The 14781-nt window shown below is 51.0% G+C and overlaps 3 protein-coding genes across 4 annotated transcripts in view; 2 read left to right on the top strand and 1 right to left on the bottom strand.

Annotated features, from left to right (window-relative positions):
* Positions 1-4425, top strand: part of AIMP2 (aminoacyl tRNA synthetase complex interacting multifunctional protein 2) — an 8128-nt gene extending 3703 nt beyond the window's left edge. The window contains exons 2-4 of the mRNA XM_086373923.1: positions 877-1083; positions 2912-3143; positions 3896-4425. Coding sequence (XP_086230049.1) covers positions 877-1083; positions 2912-3143; positions 3896-4284 — 828 coding nt within the window. The 3' untranslated portion in view covers positions 4285-4425. The remainder of the gene's footprint in view (positions 1-876; positions 1084-2911; positions 3144-3895) is intronic.
* The window catches only part of EIF2AK1 (eukaryotic translation initiation factor 2 alpha kinase 1), a 26940-nt gene continuing 16580 nt past the window's right edge, over positions 4422-14781 (bottom strand). For both annotated transcript variants that reach the window (XM_086373914.1, XM_086373915.1), the window contains 5 exons: positions 14658-14758; positions 8828-8942; positions 8509-8591; positions 7814-8047; positions 4422-5420 (listed from right to left, as the gene is read on the bottom strand). In XM_086373914.1, the coding sequence (XP_086230040.1) occupies positions 5289-5420; positions 7814-8047; positions 8509-8591; positions 8828-8942; positions 14658-14758 (665 nt within the window). In that variant the 3' untranslated portion in view covers positions 4422-5288. The remainder of the gene's footprint in view (positions 5421-7813; positions 8048-8508; positions 8592-8827; positions 8943-14657; positions 14759-14781) is intronic.
* Positions 9978-13745, top strand: ANKRD61 (ankyrin repeat domain 61). The gene is made up of 3 exons (XM_086373927.1): positions 9978-10280; positions 11103-11200; positions 12652-13745. The coding sequence occupies exons 1-3, from the start codon at positions 10050-10052 to the stop codon at positions 13595-13597; spliced, it is 1275 nt and encodes a 424-aa protein (XP_086230053.1). The 5' UTR covers positions 9978-10049; the 3' UTR covers positions 13598-13745.

The raw sequence follows: 14781 nt of genomic DNA, 5'->3' as shown, positions 1-14781 counted from the left end.
GTCCAACTCTTTGCAACCCCATGGACTGTAGCCTGCCAGGCTGTAGTCCATGGGGATTCTCCAGGCAAGAATACTGGAGTGGGTTTCCATTCCCTTCTCCAGGGGATCTTCCCAACCCAGGGGTTGAACGCAGGTCTCCTGCACTGCAGGCAGATTCTTTACCATCTGAGCCACCAGGGAAGACCTCAGCAAATATTACTAGTTGCTTAAGGTATACCAGTCCTCCAACAGGCAAGAAAGATGCAGAGATTCAGTGAATGAAGGATGTGAGTATTTCCTGTTTATGAAGTTATACATTTCAGCAGTGAAGAAGTTCTAGATAATTCTAAGATAAGGGAATGCCAGTACTGCCGCAAAAATGATTTGGGGCACAGATCACGCACTGACACACACACACACTACCACCACCACCCTGCCCACCCTGGATATACTTCCAAACCTAAGGGCATTTTTTAAGTTGTGCGCCCCCGTTTTCCTTCCATTGGTATAAATTACTGACCGCATTCTTATTGCCACCTCCGTCTTTATTCTGTTCATTTACGTAAAGTACTTTGAACTAGTTTGATAGAAGGAACAATCTGTGTGTGTGTGTTTTTCTCATTCTCTGTTTTTAAAGACTTAAGTGCCTGAAGTAGGAGCCTTACAATTTCAAAGTGGTTTTCAGTCACAGCGTTGTTTGTTTTATAGCATTTGGGGATTGATTTCAGGACCTATGGGACTGAGGAAAATGAGATGATCCTGCTACTTCATTTGGATGTCTTTTGAAAGGCAGGAAGTTTGATGAATTCATGGAACTAAGTAGAAGGCAAGTGGCCAAGTTTAAACAAAGTGCTTTGCCGTGAGAGGAAATGAATGTTCTAATGTTGGTCTGTTTAGGAAGCCTCAGACCCATCTCTTCAAGCTCTTGAGTCCCACCAAGACGATATTTTAAAACGTCTGTACGAGTTGAAAGCTGCGGTCGATGGTCTGTCCAAGATGATTCAGACACCAGATGCGGACTTGGATGTAACCAACATAATCCAGGCTGACGAGCCGGCTGCTCTGTCAACCAGCACCGTGGACTTAAACGCCATGCTCGGACAGGTAAGTTCATTCAGGAAGCTGAAGAACATTACAGCGCTGGGTGGTGGTGGTGGGTGCTGGAAGATTGTGCTAGTGTGACTGAAGCCCGGGTTTCCACGTTTTCAAAGATGGTACACAAAGCACATTCTTTTTTCCTCTTCTGATTGTACCTGCGCGGAACAGATGCATGAGCTTTGAGTGAAGCCAGGCAAGCACTAATGCAGCTCTGCAGTTCTCGATGCAGAGACTGGGAGGACCTTTAGGCAGAGGAGGGACCCGGGAGTCCCTTCTTCCTGCCACTCGTGGCAGCTCCGAGCAGCCTCTGAGCCCTGGGGAAGCAGCTGTTGGGTGTCTCGTGCTTCTCTGAGGTTCCAAGTCAACCTTTGTTCCTCGGGAAGGGCCTGAATTTCAGAGCTTTGGCTGCCCAGGTACAGATATCTCCCCAAACCTTCTGTAGTTTGTTGCCGAAAGCAAGACACTGTCTCATACCTCAGACATATTTTGCTTAAATCCATTTGCTCTATTAAAATTCAATTGCTGCAGCTGATATAGGGAACAATTCAGTTAGCAGAAAAAGAACATCTTGTTAACAAGTGGGTACAAAAGTGTTTGCCCCAAGAATCCCCGCTAGCACCACCCCTAGAACTGACGGTAGAAATGGTCCTGCTCGAAAGCCTAACAAGCGAGGCAGTGCTGCAGTCTGGCCCAGAGCTATTTTTGAAAACACGCGTCCCTCTGCAGTCACGTGTCCCTTCGTCACCCAGTTCCTGTTTGCCTGAGACCCCGCCCAGCCAGTCCCCCGGGAGCCAGTCTGCGTAGGGGATAAATCAGTGAGCACAACCGTGTCAGGTGTCCCAGGGCCAGAGGGGCCTCCTCGAGCTCACGGTGCTTCAGATGAATTTTGATACTGCAGAAGGCAGGCTCAGGTAACACGATACGTTTGGAGAAATGGAGAGCATCCAGCCTAGGTCCACGTGAAAAGCATCAGTCAGGAGTGGCCTGGCCAGACCAGACCAGAGGCCAGATTGTGGCAGGGCTGTGGACAGAAAGCCAAGCCGTGTGGCCTCTGCTGTGTCACGAGTTCATTCATTGTGAAGTGTGGAAGTACAGAAATGAGTCTGCATCTAAAAGGGCGGTGCGCGTCGTAAATCACCTGTAGTTAAATTTAGAAAACAGAAAGGCGGTGCATTCCTGCACTTTAATTCACAGTCTCCCTTAGCCAAGACCCTTTTCCTCAGGGCTCTTCTGTGCTGTGCTCAGTCACTCGGTCACGTCCAACTCTGTGGCCCATGGACTGTGGCCCACCAGGCTCCTCTGTCTGTGAAGTTTCCCAGGCAAGAATACTGGAGCGGTTTGCCATTTCATACTCCGGGGGATCTTTCCAACCCAGGGGTCGAACCCATGTCTCTTGAATCTCCTGCATGGGCAGGTGGATTCTTTACTGCTAAGCCACCTGAGAAGCCCCAAGGGGTTCCTCATTGGCATGTAAACCAAATTGCTGTAGAAACTATATACTGTTGAGTGTTCAGTTTAGTAAAAGGAGTAATTGCATGTGTAATTTTTTTTTAACTTGGGGAAAAACAGAAGGGTCCTTCCCACTGTGTTGTACTGACTTGACGGTAAAGTCACTTGCTTGTGGAAGCATCCAGTGGGGCTGGAGGGACTCGAGTCGCTGCTGTCCCCGGTTCTCACCAAGCTGAGAGCCGCAGGGGCCCCCTCCCGCCTCAGCTGAGGCTGGGGTGATGGTGGCGCCTTCCAGGAGCTGACACTTGGCGAACTAAGCCTGGTCAGGTTCTGACTCACGTCGGTGGGGGGTGTCCCTTCCCCGTGACGGTCTGCCGCTCCCCAGGACCACGGGGCGCTGAAGGACATCGTGATCAACGCGAACCCCGCCTCGCCACCCCTCTCCCTGCTCGTGCTGCACCGGCTGCTGTGCGACCACTACAAGGTCCTGTCCTCGGTGCACACGCACTCGGCCGTCCGGAGCGTGCCGGACAACCTCCTCCAGTGCTTCGGCGAGCAGACGAGGCAGCAGCCCCGCCACGAGTACCAGCTGGGCTTCACCCTCATCTGGAAGGACGGTGAGCGGCGGGACGGGCTTAGACACCCACCATGTGAACAGGAAGGGGCTGGGGGGCGCTCCTCGGCCGTCCGCCCTCAGGTCTGACCCTCTCCGAGTCTAGGAACCCCCTGAGGTCTCTGCAGGAGTAGAGGCATCCTTACCCAGAGATGCGCTCCATCCTCTGGGAAGGCGTAGGTCCTGACTCAGTCCAGGGCAGGGGGTGGGGGGTTCTGGTCTATGCAGCCAAGGCAGGGGATGCCGCTGGCACGTTCCAAAGCCTGTCATCATAGTGGGGGGTGGGGGTGGACACTGGCGTTCTCTCCTAACAGACGTGACCTGATAAAGGATGGCAGGGTGTCACTTGTTCAGTATCCCACTGCAGGGCGCCTTTCCAGTCAGGCTCCTAGAGGGAAGTGAGCTCATGTCCATCCCGTGAGGCTTGAGAGTCAGGGCCAGGGCGGCAGGAGGTCTCGCTGGTACACAAGACCCCTGGTTCCCAGTCCTTATCGCCAGATCCTGGGGTACAGATGGTTGGAGGTCCTTCTAGCTTGAATGCTGTCATCACCAAATACCAGAAATGGTTACTTGATAATATAGTTGGCATGCTTTTAACCTAGTTTAAACTTTCTTGAATATTAGCAACCTTTTAAGTACCACTGGGTGCATGACTGATGGGGCACCCCACCCCACCCCGCCCCCACGCCACGCCGCCTGAACACTTCTCTGGTGAGGCCGCCCTTGCTGACGTCTCGTGGTGTTTATTCCTTTCAGTGCCGAAGACGCAGATGAAGTTCAGCGTCCAGACGATGTGTCCCATCGAAGGGGAAGGGAACATCGCCCGCTTCCTGTTCTCGCTGTTTGGCCAGAAGCAGGATGCTGTGAACTTAACCCTCATAGATAGCTGGGTGGATATAGCTATTTTTCAGCTGAAAGAGGGCAGCAGTAAAGAGAAGGCCGCCGTGTTCCGCTCCATGAACTCTGCCCTCGGGAAGACCCCCTGGCTCGTGGGGGACGAGCTCACAGTGGCTGATGTGGTGTTGTGGTCCGTGCTCCGGCAGACGGGGGGCTGCGGGGGGATGGCGCCCGCCAATGTGCAGAAGTGGATGCAGGCCTGCGAAAACCTGGCCCCTTTCCACACGGCCCTCAAGCTCCTTCAGTGAAGCTCGGCCGCTGATCTTCAAGGGTTTCAATTTTAAGAATGGTGCTGTTTCGTGCCTATTACTGGTAAAGGGACTCGTACTAAAATCAAAGCCTTTATTTAGGCCAAGGGTCAAGTATCAATAAAAGCATCACATAATTAACTCGCGGTTTTCATTTTATTTAAAATCCATGGACACTGTGGGATATACCACGACAGCTGCCAGCAACACGTCGGGGTGTAAACGTGAACGTCACGTCGCTGCCTTGAGGAATGTAGGTTTGGGGGACATGGGTCTGTGAGGAGGAAGCCCGTCGGAACCACGCAGGGCAAAGGCAGGGACTTCGCAGCTGCCCGGCGATGGTTGGGGGGCACAGAAGCACAAAGCTTTGAGGGGGTGTGGGTTTGGGAGTGATGCCCAGGTGAAGGTGAAGAGAACAGGAACAGGCTGGGTGACGTGTGCCATGCCGCTGGCTTACGTCTCGTAGTGAGTCGGGCAGTAGTGTGGAGGGTGGGGGGGAGCCAGCAGCTGTTGACTCAACAGCCCAGCGAGCACATGGGCCTGGGCTCCGGCAGAGAGAGGTTCAGAGCACACCGTATCCCTGCGGCAGAACATTCTAGAGGAGGATGTAGTCAGCAGGCAGCGCTCAGAAGTGCTGAGGAAGAGGCCTGCATTTCACGGTCAGGGGTTGGAGGGGTGGTGATATTAAGGTAAGAAATGCAGGAGAAGGAGCACACGGGGCAGAAGGGAAAGACGAGAGCAGGGTTCGTTTGCAGCTGTCTCACGTGCAAAATGCCAGCCTTAAAAGACACTGTCAGAACCTCACTTTGATGAGTCCTGTAGAGGATTACTACATACAATTAAAAGTTACACCAGCTACACCCTAGTAAAGGTTGAAAATTTACACTCCAGTTGACTGTTCAGGTTAAGTTCAAATCCTAGTAAAGAGGGAAAATTCACACTCCGGTTGACTGTTTCGGTTAGCAGAGTTCAAGTCCACTTTCCTGTTTACAGAGCCCTTGTGGCTAGATGGGCACGCCCCCATCTCTCTTGTTACCCTTTACTCCTTTGTCCTGACAGAGGAGACTTAGCTGCTTCCTTAGTTCCTGAATTTCTTTCTCTTGCTCGAGTATCTTCATCTGTAGGGTGAGATTAACCTGTGAAGAGAGAAAATTTTAAGCTCCACTGCCTCAGGTTCTTCCTTTGAAACATACAGGCTGCCTCTCTGCACAGTCCTGACCTGCGTGGATTCCAGTTCCCATGGCTTACTACACGTCACCCAGCCATGTGGTCAAGCGTCAGTTACCCAGGTAGAGTGCCTGCCTGCCTGAGCTCTTCAAGTCCACAGCACGCGATGTGACCCACCACGTGTCTCCTGATCGGGGACAGTGCTCACCTCTCTCAGAAGCCCTGGTGGCTGGTCGCCGGGTGTGTGAGTCGGTTCACACAGCGGCAGTGTGCGCGCAGCTGCACTGCCTCCTGTCTCCCAGTGATAAACCCTCTGACGTTTTTGAAAGAGGGAATCGGCCAACAGAGATGCAAGTGCAGCCGAGCAATGAGAAGGGACGGTGCTGGAAGGGAAAATCAAACATGCAGCATCCCAGACAGGACAGCTGATGGCTGCGGATCGTGCCACCATCCAGCACAGGGTGAGGGTGGCTTATCAAACAGGAAGAGGACGCAGACGTCCCCAGGAAAGAACCCCTGGGGACAGATCCCAGCATCAAAAGTGCCCAAGACAAAATGCCAGAAGCTGCTGCAAACTTGGCAAGCAGGGTGACAAGTCACCATATGAAAGGTGCTCACTCCGAACCCTAGGTTACGGGGCGAGATGGAGGCGGGCACTGCCCAGACTACTGCAACACTTTAATTCTCCGTTGTAGTTTTACAACTTTTCATGTCTGTGTACATCTGTAACTACATAACGCCAGAGTGTTAAATGTTTTAACATTTTTAAAGGTCAAGGAGTAACTGTTGGCTTTTTCCCATCAATGATTAAGCTCCTTTTGTATGCTGTGAGCTCTGCGTGGTCATTTTCACAGTCCTGCACTACACACAGTGCAAAGTGAGGGCCACGGGTATAAACAGATGTATCTGTGTGGAGGTGTGGAAAACAGTTCTACAAGGAGAAATCCTTACTATTAATACCAATAACGATGGTCTCCACTCAGCATCCTCACAGGGAGTTAGAAAATTCCCTCCACACAAGGAGATCATGCTAACCACCACATCTGCTCCTTTCAGAGGCTCAGAGAAAGCCACTACATCTGCCTGCTTACATCTAGTAAAATTCCCTGCTTTGACTCAAAAACGAATAAGCCTTAAACAGGAGACAAACCAACTAACCAGCTGCCAGTGGGTCCCTAACTCGTGAGGCTCAGAACCCCTTGGAGGGCCTGTGGAAGCACTCACGGCAGCCCCTTCTCCCGCAGCTTTTGTTTTTAACAGGTCGGTGTGGGGGGAGGGGGCTCGGAGAATTCTATCAAGTTGGCAGTGATTTTACCCGCTGGTCCAGAGTCTGCTGCCCGGAAGCAGCACGTTCGCACACTGCTGCCCACACGCTGGGGGGAAGGCCCTGGGAGACCTTGTTACGACGCAGGTCAGGGCCGCAGAGCCCAGAGCCCGTGTTTCTAACGAGCTCCCAGGTGAGGCTGGTGCTGCTGGCCGGAGGACCCACTCTGAGTAGCAAAGCACCAGAGAACCTGTGAGTTTCTCTCTGAGTCTAGACTAAGTCTTGGAAGGTTTCTGTTCATACCCGGGAGTGAAACACCGAGCAGGGAAGGAGGGCGGGGAGGGGCTGCCTGGGGCAACGCCTGCTCACGGGAGAGAAGGCCAGACTCCCGCACCCAAGCGCTGAGCTCTCAGACTGGTTAAGGAGGGCCCAGCCACAGACAGGCCAGCTCCCCTGGGCGTCCCTGCTGTCCTGGATCCCCTGTTGCGTGCACCTTTCTGCTGTGCACTCAGTCGTGCCCAATTCTTTGCAGCCCACCAGGCTCCTCTGTCCGTGGGATTCTCTAGGCAAGACTACTGGAGCGGGTTCCTCCAGAGGATCTTCCCAACCCAGGGATCAAACCACTATCTCCTGCACCGCAGGTAAATTCTTTACCACTATGCCGCCTGGGAAGCCCTTCTACCAGTACACACTTCATAACAATTCATAAAAGGCCACATACCACAGCTGGAAAGGAAAACCAAAACCTTCTGACGGCAGGGTGAGGCTCGAAACTGGAGCCCAAAGCGACCTCCTTCAGCGCGGAGAGCTGGCAGTGGTTACCTGGCTTGCCTGACAAGTGCGCACTGGAAGCTCTGAGAACGGGTTGAGATATTTCGTTTCTGTAACCCTTATTCTAAGCTCAACTGTTCTTCATGAAATGGGATCCACAATTTAAACCACGTCTGGCCAGTGCCTCTCCTGGCTTGGCCCACCTCTTCCTTGAGGTGCTCTTTCTGTTCTTTCAATAAACTTGTTTTTGCCATGGGAAAAAAAACAAAACAACAAACTCCATGTTGGACTTCCTGTTTTCCCCAGTATTAAATAAGTCGTACATACATTTCCAGAATTTTGGAAGAGCTCACTCTGCAGCAGCTGGATGGCGGATGGCCTCTGGGCTGAGTTCTTTCTGGTTAAGTGCTGGATGTACTTGGCTTGGACAGGACACCGTTTACTGAGGGCCTCGGGGATCTGTCCGGTCCTCAAACCTGTTAAAACGTGTGCTCGCTCCATTTCTGTCCCAAAAGGCTGAAAGAGCTCCAGCAGGATCACGCCCAAGCTATACATATCTGACTGGAAAACGGGGGAGACGGCCATTGAGTGGTGACATACACGGCGACACCTGAGACACCCATGGATTTGAAAACAGCTGCTGACGCGCTAAATCACGTCCAACTCCTTGGAACCCCATGAACTGCAGCACGCCAGGCTTCCCTGTCCTTCCTTCACTGTCTCCTGGGTTTGCTCAGACTCATGTCCATTGAGTCGATGATGCCGTCCAACCATCACACCCTCTGTCACCCCCTTTTCCTCCTGCCCTCCATCTTTCCCAGCATCTGGGTCTTTCGCAACGATGCAGTTAGAAAGTGAGGCTTTCCCACTATGGCCGTTTGATGTGAGAGAGAATCTATCTCCCTCCCTCCACCATCTCCAGAATCACTTGGGTATCAGAGCTTCCCCTGCATTTACTGTACTTTCTGTTACTTCCGACTATAGGTAAACGTACAATCGGGGTAAAGGGGAACCAGTCCTACCTTGGCATCATACTCGGATCCCTCCAGCTGTTCGGGGGAAGCGTACAGACACGTACCCACTCTGGAGGTGTGTGTTGGCGCCCCTGTGATTTGAAAAGTCAAAGATGAAGCCTGGCAGGGTTAGCACCGTCCACGTGAAGACCCCTGACCCTGAGCAGACCCTGCAGCTCCCCAGGGAATGGTGCTGCTTTTTAAAACCACACCTTTGCTATTAAGTCCTTATGATTCTCTTTAAATACTGACAGTGTCCAACCGTGTCTCTCTCTCTCTTTTTATAGTAAAAACAAACCAACAAAACCCACCACCAAAACAAACTTACTCTCCCCATTTGCACTGCCCCAGTCTGTGTTTTTCTGGATGATGTCTGCACAGGCCAGGCCAAAGTCTCCTATTTTCACTTGCTGATCAGGGCCATGAAGGAAAATATTTCTGGGCTGTAAACAAACACAATACGTCAATTTCCCGGTGTTCTAAAACAAACACTGAGAATGAGTAGATGTTGAATCGGCAGCCCTTCATGAATTCACAATGAGAACAGTGGCTCTCAAACTCGGCCGCGCTTCACCGCAGAACCTGAAACAAATCTCAGTGTCCAAGCCACTCCCTGGACTAACAGAATTCCAGGGGGTGGACACGGGCACTGACATTGGTTTCAAGTCCCCAGCTTCTAACATAGAGCATGCTTGTACACAAGCACACCTTAGCCCTGCTGAGACCTCAGAATCACTGAGAAGCTTTTAAAAAACTACTATCCTTTCAACAAGTCAAAGCTGTTGATTTTTCTTTTCTTAAGGAAAAAAAGAAAAAAGAAAACTGGTCTTTTTTTTTTTAAGCTCCTAGATGTCTCCCCTGTGTCAGCCAGGGTTGGGCGCGACCGGGCCACACTCTGAACGTATACATGTTGCTCTGTCGAAGCAACCACTGCAGATCCAACGTCTCCCTTGGACCTACCCCCAGACCAGTGCGAAAATACCCCTCTGCTGGAGGCGGGAGGAATTCCACTGACAACTAAAAAATGCTCAAGTTAAAAGTCAGGTTTTCTTAATTTCAACATAGTCATTTGTTTGGAGGCTTCCCTGACGGTTCAGTGGTTAGGACTCCGAGCTTTCAACGAAGGGCACATAGGTTCGATCCCTGACTAGGAAACAAAGATCCCACGGGCCTCATGGTCTGGACAAAAAAAAAAAAGTTTTATTTGAATGTGTAAATTCCCCTATTTTAGCTTCGTCAGTTTTCTTTAACAGTAGCTGAATGGGAAGAGAAAACAGAAAAAAACAATCTTATGTACAAGATGACACTCTGAATACGTTTTTATCACTGAGGAGAAAGTCCTGGAAACAGCGCTTCTGTTGGCACAATACAGGAACAACAGGTGAAAAAGTTGGACTCTGAGGTAAAAATGCGTCGTGTTCATGGATACGATTCTCAGCAGTTCTAGGTCAGTTCTAGAACTGAGCTGGAAGAACCCCAGAGAGTGGGACTGACCGACTCCGTACTGCACCTTCCCTGAATCCCTAGGTTCCCCACTGGAAGCTGTGCTCATGGGAAACATAACCAAGAGAGGCAGCAAGGGGCGGGCAGCCAACGGGCCCAAGGCCCTGGAGGGCAGCACGGCGGCCACGCTGCACGTCCAGCTCTGTGAGGCCATCATGCGACAGGACTGCGCCGCGCTCCGGGCCCTGCTGAGGAGCCACCCCGTAAACCAGCCCATGACCATCCTGACCAGCTCCACGGGTTGTAGCCTGGCCAACTCCAGGCTGTTCCTCAGCCAGGTACTCGCCTCCCCTGCCCGCTCACTCAGCGCCCTCAGCATGCCCCAGGCCAGGCAGTGCGCCCCGAGCTGTGTTCTGCCGAGTCGCAACACCCCCTTCCCAGGGACCACACGGGAGGCGGTGTGAGCAGAGGCGCGGCTCACACGGCTGGAGAGCCTTCATGTCATCCTCTCAAATGTGCCAAGGCTACATCTGTGTGCTGGAATCACTTCTCCCTTTCTTACACATACTTTTTTCATTGTCTGAATTTTTATACAATGAGTATTACCTTTATAATTTTTTTTTTAAGTCACCCTCTGCCCTAATCTTGCAGTCATGCTGTAAGGCCACTACATACATCTGTTTTAAGAACTTGGGTAAACAGCTCTGCTAATCATAGACAACATAAGTGGCATTAACTTGGAAACCTTGAAAACGTAGAATTTGCTAATGATACCAATGGCTTTGGCAAAGCCGTAAAATACACAGAACCTACTTGGCAATGACCCTCTGGGTTCATTTAAATTCGAAGGGACTTGATAGCAATTACCATTAGTTCTACACAATGAGCTCATCACAAGAAACGACTTTCAAAGCTTTAAGTAAATTGTATCTGCTCCCTTGGTAAATCTGCATTAATGTAAAATACAGATTTTTATAATACAGAATTGACTAGCTTGGGGTCATTTAAAACAAGCAAAAGAAAAGGATAATTTCAGTGCAGATAGCACAAAAATACTGAATTAAAGAGATTCTAAACATAATTAATCCCTTTGAGAGGGATCAACACAACTGTTATTTCCAACTACACTGGGCTACTTGTAACGTCTCTCTCCCCCCAAGGAGACGCTGTCCTTCCTCCCCATCCACCTGGCAGCCAAATACCGCAAGGCACAGAGTCTACTTTGTCTGCTGGAGCACGGGGCTGACCCAGAAGCACGGTAAGTTAACGCGACGGGCCACTGTTTTGAAAATATGAATAAATCAAGACACACAACATTTCAGTGCCCTTTTCCCGGTCCTTCTGGACTCATCCATCCTCCACCAGGGATGGACTACAGGTTACCACGTTTTGAACAAACCAATTTCTTTACTGACTAGAGATCCTCTGAAAAATTGGAAATAATGCGAGAACACCAGTCAGCCCACTAAAAGCATCGTGAGTTTTAAGTGCTCAGTAATGGTTTGTGCAAAATCAAGTCCCTGGTCACAGCCCTCAGGGAGTTTAATGACCTAAGTTAGACAGGAGAGACAAGAAAATAGAAATAGGCAGAGATTTTCTTGGAAAGAAGTTTATCCTGCTTCCCAATATATCTTCACCACCTAAACCAAGACTGATACTAAGTGTCCTATAAATACCATCTGAATGAATGGAAAAAGTACATGGTATAAACGAAAGTAAAGCCCCAAATCCTGACTGTGCTCCAGAAGGCCCCTGACCCATCGTACCGTCACCCTCCCCCATGAGCCCCACCGGGGTCTGCAGACCCGCTCACAGGCCTCCCAGGACTGGACCATCAGCTCCCCAACCCCTCCACCAGGACTCCTTGGTACACCTTCCTCGCCTTGGATGGGGTGGCAGACCTCTGGAGAACTCTGCCCACCAGCCTGGTTAGTAGCTCTGTCGGCTTAATCCTTCCACATTTGACTGGAAGCTCTGCAAGGTGGGGATGCTGCTATTTCCCCACTTCCCTGTCGCAGGGCTTAACGCTAAATCCACACAGGTGAACCGAAAGTTATCCAATTCCAGGGGAGCGGTCAGATGTTCCTAAGAGACCTTCCCTTTTCTCTGCCAAAATCAAGGAGTTCTGAAGGCAACTGTGAGAGAATTCAGTAACGGAGACGAGGGCTGAGTTGTCAAACCCTTGCTTGGCCTGGGGTGGAGCAGGTTCTGAGGGTGAACTCCAGAGGCAGCCCCCGCCATCCGCACGTGGGTGAAAATGCCAGGTTAGAGGAGCAGGTGCAGGGCCACCAGGGACTGAGTCGGCGGGCACCCTGGCCCTTCACGGCTCACTTCGGTGGGAACCCCTGGATCATGCAGGAATCCAGGCAGTTTTACTGAATGGCTGCTAACTTTGCACACTCCCCTGGGGAGGGGCTGGGACACAGGTAACTGAGATGCAGCCTGGAAGAGGCCACGAATCTAGCAGGAGTTGCAGCTGACACAAGCTGTGACAGGAAGCTGGGGCCCTCTGTGCTGTGAGGCATACCACCCTGCCCCCTCAGAATGCTGCGATACCCCAAGAAAGTAAAGAGCAATGCAGACTGTCAGACCCATCTTTTGGGTAATCACAGGGGACTATCGTAATGGTTTCCCTCGTAAGCGTAGCTCGCCCCGCCAAGCCATCCCCACTGTGAGCAGAGTGTAACCTGCCCCGAATGCCTATTCCAGGGACACGCAAGGCTTCACCACCCTGCACCTGACGCTGCTGAACTGGCCCATCACCTCGACCACGTGGACGAAGCCGAGGAACAAGATCCAGACGATGCTGACGGACGTCCAGAGAAACGCCGTCCTGTGCCTCCGCATCCTGTGTGCGCACGGGGCCCAGGTGAATGCGCGGGTGGACAGCGGCCACAGGCACTGCCCGCTGCACCTGGCCACCATCTACGGGACCCACCTGGTCCTGTCCATCCTGGCGCAGAACGGGGCCCAGGTCAACGCCCAGAATGGGTCCAGCATGACGCCCCTGCACATGGCTGCCAACATACTCAACAAGGAGATGATGCAAACGCTGATCGCCTGGGGGGCCAGCGTCAACTGCGCCGTCTCCTCCACGGGCAACACGGCCCTGAAGCTGGCGGTGAGCACTGCGTCGAGCAAGGCCGGCCGGCTGCTGGCGGCGGGCCTCGGCTGCATTCGCCTGCTCCTGGTCCATGGGGCCCAGGTCAACGCCCGGGACCACGACGGTCAGGCCGCCATCCACGAGGCGTGTTTCGGAGGCAGGGAGGTGATCATCAACCTCCTGCTCGAGTTTGAAGCCAACGTGAACATCTTAACAAGAAATGGGGAGTCTCCGATACACATGTACCTCCAGCGTGGCTCCAACATACGAGACACGGCCCTTCTTGCCAGGTTGCTCTTCCGCTCTTACCCTCTGAGGCTGACCAACAACCAAGGAAAGCTACCTGCGGGCATCCTGCTCCCGGAATTCCACCTCCTAAGGGAAACCCTCCTAAAGCTATCTCAGAAGCCCTTGTCCCTGGAAGACATCTGTAAAAGAAATGTCAGAAACATTTACGGGGAGAAACACAAACAGCTCTTGAAGCGACTTCTCCCGGGAAACATCTGGAATTCTGTCTATGGTTATCACGACTTAGCTCATCTCCTGAAATAAGACCTCCAAGCTGCACAGGGCCACAGAGCTCCAGTGACTCACTACCCTTTCTGGCTAGACGTGTGCCCAGAAACACCTACACCGTCACCTCATACAAGTATACAAACTACTGGTTCTTAAACCTTTTCAAAAAATAAAGTGATTTACACAGTAACTTCTGCTTCCTAAACAGTCTTTTAAGAGCATTTTCCAGGATTTAACTTTTGCCCCCAAAAGGTAAGTAAATTAATTTAAAACTCTCTGCCAAAAAAGGAGGGCTTCTCCAATGGCTCAGCAGGTAAAGAATCTGCCTGCAATGCAGGAAACATAGGAGACAGGGGTTTGATCCCTGGGTCGGGAAGATCCCCTGGTGGAGGACATGGCTACCCACTCCAGTATTCTTGCCTGGAACTCCACGGACAGAGGAGGAGCCTGGTGGGCTATATATAGTCCAAGGGGTTGCAAGAGAGTCAGACACGACTAAGCAACTAAGCACACCAAAGCAGTAAATATATATTTTTCTCTCTTTCTGGCCGCACCAAGCAGCTTGTGAGATTTTAGTTCCCCAACCAGGGACTGAACCCTTGCCCTTGGCAGTGAAAGCATGGAGTCCTAACCATTGTACCACCAGTGAATTCCATTTTCTCTCTTGACAGTCTTTTATGAAAAATTGGAATAGTTACTGCATTTTTTTAAAACAGCAGAAAAAAAAATTCCCATGTTAAATTTCCTTTAAGAGGAATAATAATAGAAACAGATTTGACCTGCAAGGCAGAAAAAAAATGAGTACTTTTGTCAGCATGAAATATCTTTAGCAAAATGAGTTATACTGGTACTCAGAGCACCCTCAGTATTAACACCTGAAATGAGCTAGAATTTTTGAGTACCCAAAGATTATTCCTTTTAATTTTCACTTCAAGTTTTCATGTTCCAGACCTATGGAACGATGACTCATGTGATATAAACGTAATGACAACCTCCAGGGTAAGTGAGTAAAGGCACACGATCTCATTGAATTTAATGAACCGATACCCAAGGCTCCCAGTAAGCAGCTGTCCATGACTGAATCTCCCCCACTTACCTTCAGATCTCTGTGTACAATTCCCATGTTATGTATGTAAAATACACCTTCCACCAATTCCCGAAAAATTTTTGTTGCAACACTGGCCATAACATAAGGACCTTGAAGTTAAAAAAAAAAAAGT

The sequence above is a fragment of the Bos grunniens genome, chromosome 25, assembly GCF_055505025.1.
Source record: "Bos grunniens cultivar Pamir isolate PY7600 chromosome 25, Bosgru_T2T1.0, whole genome shotgun sequence".
In the NCBI taxonomy this organism is placed as follows: Eukaryota; Metazoa; Chordata; class Mammalia; order Artiodactyla; family Bovidae; genus Bos; species Bos grunniens.
Note: the sequence above shows the minus strand (reverse complement) of the source record. Positions and strands in the feature narration are given on the sequence as shown.